Here is a 20,109-nt window from a genome sequence, read left to right as displayed (position 1 = left end):
CGCTGGTGCTGCTGCTCACCACTCATCTTCTTCACCATCTGGCACAGTATAGTCCTGATGAGCTGAAGACTGATTACAGGAATCCTATAGACCAGTGTAATACCTTGAGACCTCTTGTACCTCCATCCACCCTTTCTTCTGGGTCATGTTTCTTTGCGCAGCAGAGTGGCTTCCACTGCTTTCATTGTGCGCCTCTTGGCATATCATATTGGCAGGTATATGAGTTGACCGGTGATGAGTGGACTCGGGCTCCGTGGCCCTGCAGCCATTGTGAATGCAGACATTCTAGCCTATTGTCAGATCGAAAGACAGTTAGCACTTTAGCTCTTTATCTTCTAGACTTTTTTTTTACTACCTATACTGCATTTGTTTTGGTCAGCTCTTACTTAGAACAATGCACAGCCCTGTCTGGTACGGCTCACTTGACTGGAACATCATGTTGACAGAAAGGTTGCAGGTTCGATTCTTAGTCATAGCACATACCTATATTGCGGGCTTGATCCCCAATCTGGAGGCACAGAATCCCCAGTTCAGGCACATACAGGAGACAACTAGTCAATGTTTCTCTCTTGAATTGATCTCTCCCTTTCTCTCTCCTTCCCTTTCTCCCCTCCTTCTTTCCCCTTCCCTTCTCTGTCTCTAAAACAATGAAAAAATGTCATCAGGTGAGGATTTTTTTCGAAAAAGGAACAGCCCGGCTGGTATGATTCCGTGGATTGAGCTCTGGCTTGCAAATTGAAAGGTTGCTGGTTTGATTCCTGGTCAGGGCACATGCCTGGGTTGCAGGACAGATCCCTAGGTGAGGACATGTGAGAGGCAACCAATTGATGTGTCTCTCACACATCAGTGTTTCTCTCCCTCTCTTCCCCTCTCTCTAAAAATAAATAGAAGTAAAATCTTTTAAAAAAAAAGGAACAGCACACAGAAGAATTGGTGCAGTTAAGTGCGTGAAAAATGAAGCCAAATGAAGGGATTCTATCCATCAAGATCTTGTTTGCAAGAGTAGCCTATGGAATCTGATCAATTACTTTAAAATATGATTCATGCCCAACACTCTATTAGGCACCAAAATGAGATTGAAAAAAAATAAAAGACATGGCCTGTGTCCTCAAGAATTTTATAGACCTTCCAAAAAGACCAAAAAAAGTGAAGTGGAGATAATTAAAGAAGAGTTGAGGTCTCAACTGTTTGGTGTTGAACATCAGCTAAGTCGGAATTTAGAAAAGGAGCTCAGAGATGATTGGGAAGAGATGGAAACTCTGCAACCTCAGGCTCAAATCTGAATCAGCAATGGGGAAAAGAACACATTCCATATAGATGATACATCATGAGAAAAGCAAGAACACAGAAAAGACAGGGAGTACACAGAAGACTCGAGAAGACTGGCCCAGCTAGAGATGAGTGTGCGCTGGTTTACAATAAGGTTAAGTTGGAATGGAGCAAGATACAATAGGCTTTAAATCCCAGGGAGAGGTTTGTAATTATCAGAGCTCAAAAACACAAAGGGTTTCAACCACCTGAACCAGTGGTTTTTAAGCCAAGCTTCCCTGAGCCCCAGGCATTTGCAGAGGTGCAGCAGGTGAGTTAGAAATAAAATATTTCCCACCTACCACATAAGATTCAAGCCCCAGGAAATCTGCCCTGACCAACCTGGCTGGAAATTCTTTCCTAGTTTGCAATCATAGAGTCACTCATTGGTTGTATAATTCATTTGTTAATGAATGATGCTCTTCATTGTGACATCTCTTCTATAATTGTCTAGAGCTTTTCTTTAAAGTTTTTTTGGCCTTTCATTTTTCATGGAACAGAGATTAGGCAGACATGTGTCTGGACTGTTGTAGAGAGGTTCAAGTACCATATGATCAAAGTATGGACTTTGAGAATCATTTTGTCCTCAGGTCCTATGGTTCGGTAATGTCTCTACCTGGGGGCAGGTGGTGCAGGGAGCGTGACTTATTCACGGTGGGCCTGTGGTTAAATGAGGGTGGGAGCTGGGTGGGTAGTTGATTGGCTGGTTGAGGGATTAAAAGCCTTCACCAGGCTAGCTATCATTTAGAATGGACTGAAGGTTATGAATGCGACCACATCTGAGGAAGTGGTCAAAAGGAATTTGGGGATTCATTCTAACTTCTCTGACCTCTAAAGAAGCAGGACGGTTTTCCAGTCTCAGCTTCATGTGGGTAGGTACTATTCAATAGTGTAGGTGCTATTATTAACACCATTTTAAAGGATGAGGAAACTGAAGCTTATAAAGTGTAAGTACCTCACCTAAGAAAGAGGACCCTGTTAAGACTCCACCCACTAACAACCATGGTTAAAAGGATGAACTCTTGGGCTGGACAATCTGAGCTCAACCTCTCACCTGCCACTTACTAACCCGCTACTGATGCTTCATTTACATACACCTACAGTTCCTCATTCCTAGAATGCTTTTTTAAGACTTAACTTGTAGAATCGCTTGTGTTGGATAACTAACACAATCCTTGTAAAATGCTAAATATTTTACCTGGACAATAGTGAACACTTAAATAGTGCTTGCTATTATTATTATTATTAATTTAGACAATTTCCAAAGGCACGCTCCTTCCCGCAGCGCTTTGGTGGTGGCCCACTGCATTCGTGCTTGAGCTTAATCATCCACCAATACATCCATCACCTCCTTCCCTAGTCCCCATTCACCCATCCCCATGATTCCAATGCCACTTTCCCATTCTTCTCCAATTCTTCTTCCCTAATGTTAACCTTAAGTGGGGGTGGGGGACAAAAACTAAACAGCCCTGGCAACACTGGGAGTCATTTATCTCTGTTTCAGGTCCCTGGGAAGTGCAGTTAATAAACACCTGGTCTTGGGGTAGTGAACACACAGTACAATGTACAGATGATATATTATAGAATTGTACACATTAAACCTGTATAATTTTGTTAGCCCATGTTACCACAATAAATTCCATTTTTAAAAAAACACTTGGTCTTCGACCCCTAAACTGCATCAGTTTAACTTGGCTCAGCCCTCCACTAGGTGGACATATCTGTGTGTTCCTGTCGCGGTGAAATCTCATGTTTTCTGCAGTCGTTTCAGTGGAGTGTTGTTTGGACTTATGGCCCCACCATTCTGAGAGTACCCTTGCATAAACAAACAGCTTTTAATGCAACACGGAAATGAAAAGCAGAAACTTTCCCAAGGATAGGAAAGTACCAAATCTCTGCACAATCAACTGGCTGATACTGACAGTAATTATCAAGAGGCTACGCACAGAGACCCCCACACTTTGCTCCTGGAGTTGGATGGAGCCTTGGACGACATCACCCTCCCACCCTCCCTCACTGCCTGAGCGCCCACCACAGCCTTCTAGCTGCTCCTTCAACTCGTCACTTTTGTTAGTCTGCAGAGCCCTCCCGCCCCAGCCTTGAAGGTTCTCTCACTTTCGTGGCTGTTTCCTTCTCATCATCCAGGCTTGGAAATGGGTCTACAGCCTGGCGAGGTCTAGTGCTGAGGATTCTACAAGGCAGGAGTTGAGAGCTGCAGAAAACTGGGAGTTTCGAATGGCTGCCCCCACCGTGAAGAAGAAAAGGACTCTGCTCCCCAGCATCAGTGGGGAAATGACAAGGAACTTGGAGCGGGGGGGTGGAATGTTTCTTGGAAAAAAAGCCAAAACACCAAATCTTCACCACATGTAAATCTAGAGTCCACATTTACAATATACACACAGTGCAAAACCTTCCGAGAAATGAGTATGTCCCCTCCTGGTGATATGGCTGGAGAACCGGGCAGGTGGAAAAGTAAAACTTCCCTACAGAGCACTCCCACGCTCGCGCTGTGGGAAATTCCTTGAGGGGGAAACACAGTGCTCCAATGAAAATAAATTCATGATTCATAATAACCCACACGGAAACAATTCACATGTGGGAAAATCAGATACACAACTAATAGAACAATTAGAACCTCAAGAAAAAGGAATATTCTGAGAAAGATGATAAAGCAGCTCTACTTAAAGGTAGAAAAGAATTAAGTAATAAGGAAAGTACCCACCCTGGCTAGTGTGGCTCAGTGGATTGAGTATCAGCCTGTGAACCGAAGAGTCACTGGTTCAATTCCCAGCCAGGGCACATGCCTGGGTTGTGGGCCAGGTCTCCAGTTGGGGTCACATGAAAGGCAACCACACATTGATGTTTCTCTCTCTCTAACTATTCCCCTCTCTCTGAAAATAAATAAAATCTTTCTTTTTAAAAAAGGAAAGTACCCAACACTGTCAAAAAAATGTCAGGCAGATTTTTAAAAGAACGAAATAAAACTGCTGAAATGAAACGCAGCCACGGAAACCCAGCAGCATGCACTCGGTAGGGCAGGGCACCCTCGGAAAACCCAAATGACTGCCCTCCATCCCTATTCCTGACTATCCGGAAGGGAACTGGGACACCAGCATGTTTTCTCCAGAAGGATCCTCCTGAACTGCTGCTGATGAAACAGAGCATTTCGGGAGGGAAGGAGGGGGCGAGGAAGCCCGGGATCCCCGAACCCCAGCTTTGTGGTTCCAGGCCGGACGTTGAGGGCACGGCCATTGGTCCGCCTTCTCTCTCCTCTCTGCATGGGGTCTGTGTCCTGCTCATTGAAACTCACGCATATGCGGTCTCATCTTATTCTGCATTCACTTTATGAGGCTTAACCAGACTGTTTTTTTAATAATCCTCACCAAATACATTTTTTCACTGCTTTTAGAGAAAGATGAAGGGGGAGGGACAGAGAGAGACATTGATGTGAGAGAGAAACATCAGGTGGTTTTCTCCCACCCATGCCTGGACCAGGGATGGTAAGTACCTGGATCAGGGATCAAACTCACAGCCTAGGTATGTGCTCTGACTGGAATTGAACCTGCAACCCTTTGGTTATGGGACGACACTCCAACCAACTAAGCCACATTAGCCAGGGCTAGGTTGTTTTTCAATGAAGTTGGATAACAGGGAGGAAGAGTCCTAAAAACAAATGATTCCATCAGGATGAGTTATGAGAGAAGTACCTGGATGCATATCTACCAAGCCGTCAACAGTGGTCACAGTTGGGGCACGAGATTTTCAGGGGTTTTTTGCTTGCCGAGCCATCCATTTCCATCCTGTTACATTGTTTGTGAGCAGGCATTTCTTTGATAATTAGAAAAATAATGGGTTTTTATGAGTTAAGCAGCAATTGTTTCCTAAAGACAGTACCCTGCATTAAAAAATAAGAGTAAAGAAATAAATAAGCCAGCATTCCATGGTTCGCCCTCTGGTGAATTGAGTGCTGAGCTAGCCTCGGCTCCTGTGGACAACAAAGCAGCTCATGATCCGGACTCATTTAATACAACAGTCCTATTAAGCACGTACAATGACTGTCCTATCCCACTAAATCAGAAGTTCTGGGGAGAGATCTTTGTCTCTACGACTCACTGCTGCTTCATCTCAAGCACCCAGAGCAGTGCCCACAGTGTGGATTCCCAAAAAACACTTTACAGATGAGGAAACCGAGGCACAGAGAGGTTAGGAAACTTGTCCAAGGTCACGCCTTTAGCAAATGGTGGAGCCAAGTTGTGGGCCCAGGTGGTCCAACTCCAGAACCCACCCTCTAACTTGGATACGACTCTCTTCAGTTCTTTTCACATGAAAGGAAAGACAGTTCAACACACTCCAGACACCTGCTTGATGAATGGGAAGGTCTTACGGACACTCTCCTGCTTGGCATACTCCCATCTTCACTCTCCAGTTTGTTCTAGGGCAGGGTTAGTGCCCCACGCTGCCTCACCATAGGGCTGGGGGGCTCTGGAGGGAACAGCCATCAACCCCCATTTTCAAAACTCTAGCTACTGGCAGCGAGGAAATAGCTACTACCCATTAGCTACTATCCTCTTTTTATTCTTTAGTTTTATTAAAACATAACTGACATACAACACTGTAAGTTTCAGGCATACACATGTTGATTCGATACATTAATATATTGCAGTATGAGTACCACCACAGTGCTAGCTGATACCTCTATCCCATCACATAATTATTATTTCTTATTTTGTGCTGGAAATACTCACCAGCATCTAAATCAGTTGTCTGGCACTTCCCGGTTCCTTCTTCTTAACCACCCAAAGCCAGTGGTCCCCTTGGCCTTGAATTCACCAGAGCCAAGCACCCCTTGCAAGTCTCTCTACAAACTACAAGTTCCCCCAACGCCCCCCACACCCTCCCTGTACAACCGCCTCCCAGGAGGGGGTGAGGGGGGTCACCCAGAGGCTCTCTGGCTTCAAGCTTCTTCTGGTGCATTTAAAATGATATACACAAAGGAAAAACCCCAAGCTTATGGCATCCGGACTACAAAGAAACTTTCAAGATTTTACTTTAATTTTAGAGAATGGTGAAAAGCATAGCTGTCAGCTCCAAGTCCTGATTACAACGTTACAAGGGAGTGTTCACACTCTGAGTCCATCTCTGCAGAGGCGGCACTGGTCAGCATTTCACGTGCACTGAGTATCTTCCGTAGGTCGATCTGCATCTTGCCTCACGCTACACCCGGTCCACTCTACACCAGGGAGGTTTATTCATAGTCTTAAAACACCTGAGCAAGAAATGCCTGCCCGTTTGATCCAATCCTCCCACTTTAGAGGTAAGGAAACTGAGACAGAGAGAAAATTCCTTCCCCACAGTCAGATAATAATAAAAGCATCAGGAAATGAGGGGGGAACCTATCCAGTTGTTTGCTCTAATCCATGAAATCGTTTCCAAGTCTCCGTTCAGCATACGTTCATCATGTGCTTTCCCTGTGCATCCACTGTGTGTCCAATGCAAAGAGGAGACCTGGCCGAAAAAACTCAGTTCTTCCTGAGATTGTAATATGAACACAGAAAATCATCAAAAAGGCAACCTTGAGTTATTTACTGAACATAGAGATAGGTCAGAAATAAACTTTGTTCTCAAGGAGCTTAGAACCAATCTGTTATAGGAAAACGAAGCAATCAGACACCGAGGGTTTCTGGAGTACGAGGTTTATTAACGTGTACAGGGCCGGAGGAGTCAGTCTCCAAATTCTGAGCCCCGAACAAAGGATTCTTGGGGTTTTTATAGTCTATGGGGTCTTCCTGTCTACGTAACAAAGCAGGATACAGAAGCGGAATGGGGTAATTAGTTCTATCTACAGGGCAGAAGCAGAGTACAAAGGCTAAATGTGAAAATTCGTTCTATCAGTGGGGGTGCTAGCCCCAGTCCTTGTGACTATCCTGCTGTTTGCTTTTCCCAGATGGCCTTATCATTCTCCCAGGGCGCCTGGGGTTTTGAGTGAACAAAGGTTTTCCAAAGCTTCCCACATCAAATCGACTAGAGCAAAAATGAGGTACGGTTTAAAATGTATGCTGGGTTTGTGTGGATTGAACATGGACCTAGTTAACGGCCCTGCCTGCAGTGTCTGTCAGTCACGGCTGAGAGGGGGAATCCGTGGTCAGAGGGCCTGGGACGTTGGGTCAGGTTTAAAAGTCGTGGCCTTCTGCCCAGGAAAGAGCTAGCAGCTCACTCTTACAGAGCATCTCCTCTGTGTCAGACACTTTACATTTCATCACCACAGCAACCCTTAGAGATCAAGAACTAGGCTCAGAAAGGTTAAGTAACTTGTCCAAAATCACCTAGCTAGACATCGAAAAGAGTTCAGACTCAGGAGAAACCCATCTGACTTCAAAACCTGAGGCTTGTTTTTACCACAGAGCCCCTGCTGCCTGCTCCTCCCGCCTGGCTGGGGAGGCCGCCCACCATGGCCTCCTCTGTGTTAACCTGAATCCTAAGGGAAATGGCCTGAGCTGTTGTGATAGAAAGGTGCTTTGCCTCTGTGGCCTCCGCAAAAGGAGAGGGCGGCTCCAAGGGGAGCTGGTGACGTCCTGTGGGATGTGTGCCACCGGCCACGCCTCAGGTGAGACTCTCTCTGCCACATAATTCCATTTGTTCCATATTCAGGGAGCGGGGCAAGCTCAGGGCCTGGGCTCGCAGCAGCTTGTCTGCTTGGTCTTTAACACGGTGTCTGAAGCTGCTTTGTCCCGAGGGCAGGAAAAGGGGGCCAGTGAAAGCCCCTTCCGTCAGGTGTCCTGCCCCGCAGTGGTGAGTGAGACATCGTCCCCCTCCCCCCCAGGATGCTGCCTCCTACCTGCTTTGATCTAGTCTCTCACCTAGCCCAACCTAGTCTTCCCCTTTCTTCCCCTCCTAGACTTTGGCTCACTTCGGTCCCCAATGCCCACAAACACAGGCTGGGTTTTCCAACTTTATTGTCTTCCACCCCTAGCTGACTGTCGCGATTCAGGCTAGAATTTGGCCAGTTGTCGAGCAAGGGGAAGTTTAGAGTCTGAGGAGGCTGACACACGATCGTATGACAGACTGTGCGGTGCAGGTACTATGGTAGTTCACCTGAATGGAGACATCAAAATGGGCCAAACCAACCAGAGAAGCTTCCTGAAGGACATCGGTGGCCTCGTGACAACTCAGATACTAATGCTCCCCAACCAGCTAGTGGGTTGGTGGCTGGGAAAAGTGCACAGGCTTTCTGAGCAGAGAGTTGAGGAGTGACTTGCTGTGCCCTAGAGGAAAAACTGAGTACTGGCCTTGGAGAGGTCAAGAGGTCAGCATGTAGCCACCATCATCTTCCCGGCACTGGGATTTCTGGCGCCATCTGCGTGCTTGCCCAGGAACTCAGACAAACAGGGAAGTTGAGGAGGAAATCCAGACTGTTCCTGAAGTGTTTTCTGGCCCAGGACTGCTGTCAGAACAGTGTCTGAGCGGCCACATTATTCTGGGGTTTTTGCTTAGAAGTCGCTGCTTCCTGTGACTGTCTTGTTACTTGATGGGAGTTTTCCCCACTGCGCCAGAATGGCAGCCACAGGAGCCCGCCAGTCTGGCTGCAGGGCCGGGCTCACCAGGGCAATCTCCCAGTGAGGGACCTGGGAAGGGAAGGGCCTCGGGGGTCCACCCCGACCCCCTCCCCCACGCCACCCTGATGGAATTCCTCCCTCAACTTCTTTGCCAAGTGGAGCTCCAGCAACCACAGAACCACTTCCAGGGGCTGGCAGCCTCTTCCCACCCAGCGTTTGAACTCTCTGCCTTCTGTGGCCCTAAAATTTGTGTCCTCCTGACTTACACCTGTTGGCTTTTTTTCCAAGGCCACATACACAGAACAGTCCTTCATCTTTTTAAAGATCATTATTAGGCTTCATTCCATATGTGGCTTCCTGTTTTTCAGGCTCGGTACTCCTGCTTTTCTCCAATCCATGGTTTCCCGTGTTCTCACCTACAGAGCAGTTCTCCTGCCATCCTCGTGGCTCATTCCCCAGCCCCGCCCCCAGCAGAGTGACCACTCCGCACACAAAGCCGAGGCGGAGCTGAGGCGTGAGGGCTCCATGTCCCTCCCCTCCCCGAGGCTGCGTGGTCCTGGAGAGAGGGACCATGTCTTCCTCACCTGCTACCCGGCCTCTGGCTCCCAGCTCCTCACATCTCCTTAGGATCTCCCCATCATTGCTCCTCTTGTTTCTCTCCATACCGGCTCCTTTACCACACGTGCACACTTGCACCTCAAAAAGGAATCTATCCTTTCGTCCATACCCCGCAGCGGCGGTCACCCTCCCTCTACTTCATAGCCAAGCTTTTGGAATCCATAATGAATGACCTTTCCTCCCCTTCCATTTACCTTCTGATACCCTGCAGAACGGCTCTCTCCCCACCATTGCACTTCTAAGGGCCAACTCCCACAGACACTTCGAGACCCCTGTTTCTTAGGACACCTCAGCAGCACCTGACGCTTCTGCTCTGCCGGCCCCCCTTCCACCTGCCTGGCTCCCTGCTCACTTTTCTTTGCTGGACTCCTCCTCCGCCCCTCTGCTCTTTGGACAGAGGTTGCTTGACTCAGCTCGCTGCTCACTGCACATGGTCCCCCCGAGGACCTTGTCCTTGGGGGGTCCTGAACTTCTCGTTCCTCTCTGCTGAGCGTCATGTTGAGTCTGCTGCTCAGGGACACATCCCCTCGGGCATCTCGGCTCCTCGGACTCAGCCGAGCCTGCCCTTCATGACCGCCCCCTCTGTGGACCCTTGCCACAGGGCACTGCGGCGGCTGCTGTATTTCCTCGTGTGCCCATCAGACGGTGAGAGTATCCTGTTCGCCTCTGTAATCTGGCAGGGAAGGCAGTTCCTGGTTCACAGGGGACACTCAGAAGTGTTTGCTGAATTGAAGTTTTATATCGCGCCTAAGATCGTTCCTGACACAAAGAGGATCCCCTGAGACATACATTTCTTACACATCTCTTTCAGGATGAAAACAGAAATATCAATAAATAGTCATGATGCAGCACGATATCTGTGGTGATAAGAGATGTGTCCAAAATACTACAACAGCCCGGAGGCAAGAACTGTGGCTGCCCTGACGGCAGAGAAAGCGGTGGGTCAGAGAAACCGAGCAGAGGTGATGTGTCAGTGGACACTCACAGTTCGAGTGCAAGTTGGCCTGATGGAAGGGGGCCCTTCAGGCACTGGACCGAGAACCTGGAGCTGTGCGGCAAGGGCCCACTCGGGTGGGGAGGCGGCGGCAGCTGCCAAGGACATGGGGGGCGTTCAGGCTGCAGCCAAAGTGAACACCACCCAAGGAGTCTGGGCATATCCCAGAGGAAGTGGGGGCCTTGTAAGGATGATCAGAATACAAGTGTCATGCACAGATCTGTGTTTAGAAAGACAGGGAAGCTGGCTGGGGGAGGGGGAGTAAACCTGGAGGAGGTGAGATCAGCTACTATAACCTCCTGGCCAGAAGGGCGATTGCAGCCTTTCCCGGGAACCATGGGCTTGACCTGAATCCATCTGGCCCACGTGGTCAAGTTCTTCCTGCAGAGGGTTGGTTGTGTCCCTCAAGGTGTGCTTCCCGCAGGCAGGAGAGGGGGCAATGCCGCAGGGCAAGGTCTTGGTCAATCAGTTTAGAAACTGCTGGGTTAAACAGGTGTCTCAATGCGGAACGTCTCAGAGCCTGTACTGTACACTGGCTGTATTGTAGGTGACATTCAGAGTTTCCCAAGTGGGGTTAGCCACAGAAACTCTTCCTGACAGCCTCTGAAGGGACTCAAGTTCAATGGGATATGGAAAACAGAAACAAAGACCCAGAGCTTCCGTGAGCTCTGTCAGCTCTCATTCCTGGAAGGAAAGCATAAATAAAGGAAATAAGTTCACATCAGGTAACAGCCGATAGTGTCACAGAGCACTCTGCTGTGGGAGGCGCGTGTGAGTGTTTCGTTGTGGGAAGAGTGGGCTCCAGGGAAATAGCGGTGGTGGTTTTTAGTCATTCTGTGAGGCTGAGCGAATTCACCTGCTCCTCCCAGGTCCCTCGTCTTTGTTTAGTCCGGGAAGAGGTCAGAGCCAGGTGTTTGAAGGAATGGCAGGTCCCGACCTATGGAAAGAGAAGCCAGGCCGGCAGCCGCTGGAATATTTTGCTCTCACCCACGTCCCGCATGCAGCATTTGGCTGGCTTGCTGGGGGCAAAGGGCAGAACAGCCACCTCAGAATCTCCTCACCCAGGTACCCAGCACAAACGGTCCTGGCCTGGGTCTCGTCATGTAGTGACTCACAGCTCACTAGGGTTCCCAGGCACAGGTCACCATTTGCAGGCTTCCTCTTGCCTCAGTGCCAGGGGAAAACAAGGTAAACATCCACTCCCCCACCCACCTGCTCCCAACAGCCTTGTGTCTTTAAGTGAGCCCTGACCTTGGAGTGCCTGCCCTGGCTGCTCCAAGGCCATTTCCCAGCTGAGTGCCCAGACTGGAGAAATCCGGGCAGCTCCGTGGTGGTTTGGGGAGGTGCCGCGCTCTCCATGGCAGGAATTCTCCCCCGCCGAAACATCAGATGTTCCTCAGCCCGAGCCAGGGCTTCAGGGTGAGGAGTTCAAAGTGCAGAGGGGGCCAGATAAGCAGGAGGCTCCCCCGGGAGCAGTGAATGGTTTCTGGCAGGCAGGAGTGTCAGCAATGACACTGCCAGTGCTAAAGTCAGGAGCCTGCCCCCGGGTCTGAGGAGGGGGCCTGGGCAGGGACCACCCCGCACCCAGGGGTCCTGCTGCTGCTCCAGCTGTCCCGTCGGAGAGGGCTGCCTCGGCCCTGCACACTCAGCTGCTCTGGTGCGTTTCCGCTCAGAAAGGACCTAAACCACTGGCTCCCGAGATTTCCCCGCCCTGTGTTGCTCTTGCCTAGAATCGTCAGACCTCCCTGCTTTGGACGGGTTGAAATGTCTGAGTGAAGCTCCTAGTGTATCTACTCCAACCCTCGTTCAGTGGCCCATGCGACTCCTCCGACACCCTCAGAGCAGGAAACGGGGGGCCAGACAGGGGGGACTCAGAGCTCATGTCAGAGGCAGAGAGAGAGCACGCTTCCTGTCTGCCAGGGCAGCGTTCTCTCCACCACGCGGCACTGCCTTTCTCCACGGACAAAGATACCCCACTCTACCGTCTACTTAGTTTTCTTTTACAAATTCCTATTGCCGTGAAAACTAAACGAAGGGAAGTTCTGCCGTTACGCTCCAGCCCCACTGCTCTCCACCTGCAGCGGAATAAGCAGCACCTGGGCCCGTAACCCCTGCTCCGTGGGACTCCTACAACCCAGGATGAATTGAGGGAGTAGGTGGTGAGCTCAGGGAGATGCCCAGCAGGTAGTGAACGCTCAACAAAGTGTAGTTGTTTTTGTTACTGTTGTTATTAGTAGTAGCGTGTTAATGAAAATATGTAAGGCAATTATAATTAACATTTAAATTGGCGTTATGGTGAAAGCTCATTACCTGTATTTGGATATCCATGGAGGAACTGAGAAAACTTTTTTTTCACCTAAGCCATTTAAATTTTCACTTGGAAATTTTTTGTTCTTGATTGGCTTTTGATTACTTTCACAAAGTGGCAGGCAAACTCACAACACTAAATTTTTACCAGCCCCTTTATACATACCTTTTCCTAAAGCATCAATACATGCTTTTGGATGGGTAGATAGATAGATGGGTGGACCGACAGATGGACAGGTGGATAGATGGATGTTGCTAAGAGAGCAATCGGAGTAACCACCCTTGCTTCAGACTGGCTAGTGGTCTGAGTTCATAAAAAGCCATAAAGGAGGAGCCAAGGAACTGGGAGAAAAAGGTGACGATCCAAAGGTCTCAGTGGAGACAAAGAACGGGTGTCGTGGAAGTGAGGGAGGTGGAAGGAGAGGCTAAGTTCAGGGATGGAAATGAGCAGTGGGAAATTCCAGGGGAGGGCTGCTTTCTGGTGAGCAAAGGTCCAGGGAGCAGCCAGCGGAATTGGGCAAAGGGCAGGGGACAGGGGGGTGCGGTTCCAGTGGATGGGGTTCTGGAGGTCCTTACGTCCAAGGAAGTCTGGGAATGCTGAGTCTAGGTCAGTGGAAGGGTGGTTCACAAAGCCTTTTATGCAAACTCGAGCAACCTGAATTAGTGGGTTTCTCAGCGTACTGCTCTATGGGGCGGTTCTCTTATATAAAACTATTTTATTTTATAAAATATGAAACAGTAATACTACACTGGACAAAAGTGCTTATTTATAACTCTTGCCCTTTTTTGCCTCAGAGTGGTGTTGTTTAAAGGTCACGTGTGTGTGTATGAGAGAGAGAGAGAGAGACCATGCATCACATTCTTTTGCTGTCTGACCTTTTCGGCATTTCAGCTCCAGGCCAGCTGTGCAGCCACATTGGGAGCGCTGTGAGGATTATATATAGCAAAATGTCACCAGCAACCAAAGGCGTTCTGTTCCCCTTCCCGACCCAAATACTTGAAATTCACACCCTCAACAAAAATTCAGAGTAAATTTTGTCTGGGCGAGCTCAGTATTATATTTGTACACAGGAAGTTTTATATAGCATTTCTCTTCATCATACAAGGAGAAGGGGCTGGGCGGTGGGTCAGAAGACACAGCTAGGACCTCCCCGATCCCCATCAGCTCTTGTTCTATGGCTGTGAATAAGAATTGTAGCTGGGACGACATGTGTGTTTCGCACTTTACAATTTAAAAGCCGCCCTCAGCATTTAGTCTTCATCCTCAAAACAGCCCACAGAAGTTGGCCAGGCAGATATTATTGGGCCCACTGACAGATGGGAAGACTGAGGTAGAACAGGGCTGTGAAGTGACTTGTGCCAAGATCACTCAATTGTAGGTGGCAGAGCCAGAACAAGTCCACGAGCCCGCAGACCCCAGCTCAGAGCTCTTAGTCCTGGCATGTGGCAAGTTACTGCCTCTCTGTTTCTGCTCCGGGCCCCCCACCAAGGGCGCTAACGCACCAAGGTCCTGGAAAGACCACAGTGGGAGCATTTATTTGCCTCCCTACTGCACATTTCTACTGTGCAGGGTAAGTCATGCACAAAATTATGAGGTTGGACGAAAATGTTTTTCTGGGCCATTTCAGTGCCCCTCACCCCCGAACGGCCACCAGCCGCCTCCGAGACAGATGCCCCCCAGAGCACGGGAAGCCCACACAGAGGTGTGCACCCCACCCACCTTTTCAGCAAGGTCATAAATCCTCTCCACAGCGGGTCCCAAGCCTCTAGGTCACACCTGGTTGGGAATGGCAGAACACACCTCTTACCACACCCCCCTGACACTCCGAGATCAGTCAGGGCATTTTTCTCTCCATGAACGTGACCTCAAATACCATCGGTCAGAAATTGACTCCTGAGATGAAGGCTTTTTTTGTCCATGGATTAAGTGATTTTTAACAATTCACATCACTCTTGCTTCAGGAAACACAATACAACAAAACTGTCAAAACCGGGATCAAAGAGCAAGAATGAGGGAGTGAGGGGAAGCTGTGTATGCAGCAGGGCAGGGCGGAGGGAACCTTCCAGAGAGCACAACTCCTAGCCCTCACCTTTCTCACAGACAATGTTAGCAGCAAAAGTGGGTTACAAATCTTGTCATTTTTTAAGAAATACAAACTGTATCCTGACCTGGAAATCTGGGAGGCGGTTCCAGCATACGAGATTGTAAATAAGGCATCACAGGCCACTTTGTGAGCAGGTCCTCACCCCCCCCAAGGCAGCGTCTGCAGAGCCCTCTAGGCTGTCAGGTCAGAACACCCCCCCCCCAGGCGCTTGCTGAAAATGCAGATTCCTGTGCAGCGTGGGGACCACAGCTAATGATCAGCACTGTGTCAGATACTTGGTGCTTGCTAAGAGAGGAGATCGTAAATGTCCCCTCCACCCAAACAGAAGGGGAACCATGTGAGGTGATGGATGTGTCAGCTTGATTGAGGCAATCATTTCACAAGGGATAGGTACCCTATTTTGCCATCTATAATATGTACCCACGGTTGTGCACTTTATACATGGGATTATTATACCCATGATATATAATCATTATATCCATATATAATGTGCATCCTTATTTTTTCCTCAAAAATTTGGGCAAAACATTTTGCACTGCACATGACAAAATACGGGTATATCCAAACGTCATGTTGCACACCTGAAGTATATGCTATTCCTATTTGTCAACTATACCTCAGTAAAGCTGGAGGGGGCAAATGCAGTTTTCTGAGCCCCACCCCAACTCACTGAGGGAGGTGGGCCTGTGCTCTGCCTTTTAGACTGGTTCTCTGGGCCTACAAGATGGAGAACCCCTCCCTAAGGTGCGAGTGCAGAACAGTGGCTAAAGGTAGTGAGTGGCCTTTCCCAGCCTTCTCTGCATCTTCTCAAGGGACAATTGCCTGACCCCAGAAGACTCCGTAGTGGAGGAACTTGGGGACCCAAGATACACCCACAGAGACACAAGGGGGCTGCAGAGGCTCCCCAGGCCTCAGTGCTGGAGAAGTCGGGCTCTCTGCATGCACTTGAGTTTAGAGTGGGATTTCTCCTGGGATGTCAGATGGCCGCAGGCCGCAGGCCACAGAGGGAGTAGGCCCATCTCAGCCCTTCCACCACCCACTAGAGCCTCCCATCCATAGCCCACGAAAGCCACCAGCCCACATTAGAGACCATGATGGGGGCTCTCCTGACCACCGAGCTCAGTGCCCCTACTCTCTCTCTTCTCCATCCTCATCCATAATAAGACAGGCAGAGCCAGGAGTCCAGGAGCCAGGCAGGTGGTAAGAACCATGCCACACCCCCCGGCTTGCTGACCTGAGCTTCCCTATGCCCAGAGCAGGCTGAGGTCTGCCAGGAATCAGCCTCAGGAGGTAATCACACATTCTTTTCTCTCCCTCCTCACAGGTTTGGAATAAGCTGCCTCATCCAGTTTGAAGATTTTGCCAATGCCAATGCCTTCCGCCTGCTCAACAAATACCGAAATAAGTACTGCATGTTCAATGATGACATCCAAGGTAGGTTACCACCTCACCCAACAAAGCTACCGAGGACTGATGCCTTTTAGAGTGTCCTTGGACACAAGGCTCACCTGGATGCTCAAGAAGAAGCCTCTCCTTGCTGGTTTGCTGCCAACAGCTATTTAAGAAAGAGCATTAAACTTGCATTCAACTCTCAGGTGGCTAATTCTTAGCTCTTAAACAAGTCTCTCAACTTTGCTAAGTCTCAGTTTCCTCCTCATAAAATAGAGATCATTACTAGTCCAGAAGTAAAAGTTATTTGATTTAATATATGAAATAAATACTAAGCAACACTGTCATTTTCTAGCTAGTTGAACTTGGGCAGATGAAGTCTCTGAGCCACAATGTCATTGTGTAATCAATGGGGGTAATAATTGCCTTAGAAGATTATTATGAAAACTTAAAGAGCTAATATAGAGAAAATACTAGCAGGTAAGACTTAGACCAAAGCATCTATTGTCATTTAAATGGCCTTCCTCAGCCACGATAACCTGCTTTTGGATTTTCTAAACACAAGCTGTATCCCTTCAGAACAATTCCTTCTCTTAACGTGGCTGGAATGTCTACTACTCAGAAGGATACTCCTGAAAGACATTGGTGCAAGGCCCCAGAACACTCCAAAAGCCAATGGAGGCATCTTCTAGTTCAGGGTCAACTTGGTTACCTGTTCTATGGAGCCAGAATAGCCGAAGGCCCTTGCTTCTTGCTGCAGAGACGCCAGCATGTGAAGCTGGAGTGAGAGGGATGGTCCCCTCGGGGTCATCTCTCCTGCCCCAGGCACTATCAGCGAGGGGCTTCGTGAGCTCTTCCTACTTCTTTATGAAGTCTAATGGCACGTGGGTTATTATTTAACAAATGAAGTTTGACAAGCAAAATCTTTTAAAACCAAGGAAGCATGTGAGGTAAAAAGAATAAGTTGGGGGGGGGGGGGCCAGGTGTTGACCTTTGGGACCACAAGATTGGCCAAGCCCTCATTTTTCAGTTGAATCCAAAGAGGTCACAATTTTTTATCAAATGAGCTAAGAGGATTCAAACCCAGGTAATAATAACTGAGGTTTAGAGTTGCATATTTATTATCCATCAGGCACTGTCGTAATCCTCAGGTGAGGATTAAAAGTATGTTACAATGTACTCCTATAAGAAATTATCATTTCTGTATTATAAATGAAGAAAGCGAGGCTTAGAGAGAGTAACTTACATAGCCAGTAAGCAGAGAGTTGAAATTTGGACTTTAAATTCCAAGTTCATCATCACCCTCCATACTGTTCCCAGATCTGACGCTCCTACTGCAACACCAAATGCCTCTTCCTTTCCAGTGGTCCACATTAAGGGCTAAAGAAGTGTGATGAGTAGTTTGTTTGTTTGTTTGTTTGTTTGCATTGGTTGTAAATTTCCAAGAGAATGAATAGTACAGGTAAGCACATTTAGATAATCAAGATCAAAATGTGTGACTTCAGCCCTGCAGCTCTGAGCAAGGTTCAGTTGGTTGGAGCTTCATCCCATAACTGAAAGACTGTGGGTTCAATCCTGGGTCCAGGAATATAGGACCCACAGTCCGGACACATACGGAGACAACCAGTCACTGCTTTTCTCTCACATCAGTGTTTCTCTGTCTCCTCCCTCACTCTCTGAAAGCAATAACCACACATGCAAAAAAAAAATGTCCTCAGATGAGGATTAAAAAAAAAACAGAAAAGACACAATTTCAGTACCTGAAGAGTGGGTGCCCAGAGAGGGAAACCCAGGAAGGGAAAGCTGACATGTGGCAATGTCCAAGCCTGTCACCGTTCTGTTCCCCCAGCCCTGATGCAGGGGCCTGGGACTGGCGGTGGAGTCTGGGAGCATTGGCTGGGGGAGGAGGCACTTGCTCACTGCACCCTGGGGGAAACACCTGCCTGCTAGCCCCCGACCAGCTCCCCCATCATGACACTCGCCCATGAGTCAGCAGCAGGACAGCCACCACCCTGAGCCCACTGGGCTGCCAAGGCCAGAGGGCGGAGGTGGAAAACAAGGCCCTGGGGGCAGCACACCTGGTGCACAGACTCCAGGTGTGCAGACGCAGCCGAGTCTACACTCATGAACACAGGCGGTGGACGCATCCAGGTCCTGCAGTCCATCCGCCCCCACCTCCCCCACACCACTGCCAAACACGTTGCTAAGTTGGAGCTGTGGATGTTGACCCCGTCTTTGTGGGAAAGTTCTCATTCCCATGCTGGACGTATGAGGCCTGCTTATGCCCAGCTCCACCCCCACTAATTCTCTCTCAGTCCTCCGGCCCCCAACCCGGTCAGTTCTCTCTGCATGTGAAAGTTCTGCTCCTAAGCTGAGATACGTTCCCCTTCACCTTTGCCTGAGAAACTAGCTCCTACTCACCCTTAAAGACCCAGCTCAAAGGTTTCCTGTCCCAGGGAAGGCTGCACCTCAGCCCCCACTTTCCCAGTCTGGTTTGGGTGCTCACCAGATGCTTCTGCAGCCCCCGGTGCTCCCATCAGTTTTCTTACCTCACTGTCCCCCAAATGCCTCATTGGGTTGTTGGTCTCCCCAAGAGAGAGACGGGAGCCGTGTCCCATTCTCATTCCCCAGCTCCCAGCACGGTGCCCGGTGCATTGTAGATGCCTCATAAATGTCTGAAGAATGAACGAACGAGGTCTACACGTGCAAACTGACATTGTCATAAGCACCCCACCCATTCATGTGTGTCGATCCCACAGGCACTTTGTGATAAGGTCCTGAACACGCCACATGCGTGCCTCAGAATCTCCATCCCAGGGAACCAAGTGGTGCCAAATAAGAACATTTTGTACACACATAGAACTTCAGGTTTGAAAGTGTTTTTCATTCACACAGTCTCATAAACTCCCTTGTAAAACCCGCTCCCCCTTGTGGGAGGACAGATATTGCTGTCTCATGTCACTGATGAGGAAACTGAGGTTCGAGGTTAAGTTTTGCTCCAGGTCACGTGGCCAGACAGGCACAAAGCTGGGACTGGCTACTTTTGGCTAATAATAACTGGGACCTAGTTATTTCTGACCGTGAACTCTCCACCACATGGGGCTGCTTCTTCTCCTTTGTGGGCGAGCTGGTGTGGCCAGTCTTCTTGCTGAGGGTTAAACTGCAGACCCCACATGAGTTTGGGGGTCCCTGCCCTCCAGCATCCTGCTGCTCCCCAGCTTTCCAACTGCCTCCTCTAACTCCCAGAGTTACAGTCCCAGAGATGAAGCCCAGGGTGGGAAGGGACCCACCCACGTCGCCAGCTGGTCAGTGAGGGCTCCAGGACCAGAAGCCAGAGACGGGCATTCTCATTGCTAAGTGGGCAATTGGAAGACTGGTGAGGAGTTCCAGGGCAAAGGGGCAACAGGGAAGATTAAGCTCATGCTAGAATTTCCTCCAAATACAAAGTGCGCAGAAACGAAACATAAGACTACGCAGCCTTGCTCAGAAATACAAAAGGCAGGCCTGTGTGCACAGCATGGGAGAGGGTTGGGAGAAAGGGAGAGAGCGTTCACAGTGGTGAGCAGAAACCAAAAGCACGCCACATGTGGCAGCTGGGGACACCCCAGCAGGGCCAGTGGTCAGAATCCACCAGAACCCCACAAAGGTAGGGGGCTGGAATCAGGCTGCCCAGCTGAAAATGAGACTGGGCCGTACTGCCTGCCCTGTACTGCCTGCCCCAACTGTCGGCCCCAACGAGTGTCCTCAGTCGAACAAGGAAAGACGTGACTAAAGGCCTCAGGACCCCACCAGGCTGAGCCCTGTGACAGCAAGGCCATGCCTGGGCTGAACAGGA

At 49.2% G+C, this 20,109-nt stretch overlaps 1 protein-coding gene across 3 annotated transcripts in view; it reads left to right on the top strand.

Moving 5' to 3' along the window:
- The window catches only part of ME3 (malic enzyme 3), a 180,410-nt gene that overhangs the window by 141,437 nt on the left and 18,864 nt on the right, over positions 1-20,109 (top strand). For all 3 annotated transcript variants that reach the window (XM_037142819.2, XM_053670798.1, XM_053670799.1), the window contains exon 8: positions 16,210-16,319. In XM_037142819.2, the coding sequence (XP_036998714.2) occupies positions 16,210-16,319 (110 nt within the window). The remainder of the gene's footprint in view (positions 1-16,209; positions 16,320-20,109) is intronic.

Source organism: Artibeus jamaicensis, unplaced genomic scaffold (assembly GCF_021234435.1).
Source record: "Artibeus jamaicensis isolate MK-2021 breed Jamaican fruit bat unplaced genomic scaffold, CSHL_Jam_final contig_64, whole genome shotgun sequence".
In the NCBI taxonomy this organism is placed as follows: Eukaryota; Metazoa; Chordata; class Mammalia; order Chiroptera; family Phyllostomidae; genus Artibeus; species Artibeus jamaicensis.
The sequence above is the reverse complement of the archived record's forward strand: the minus strand, read 5'-3'. Positions and strand labels throughout refer to the sequence as shown.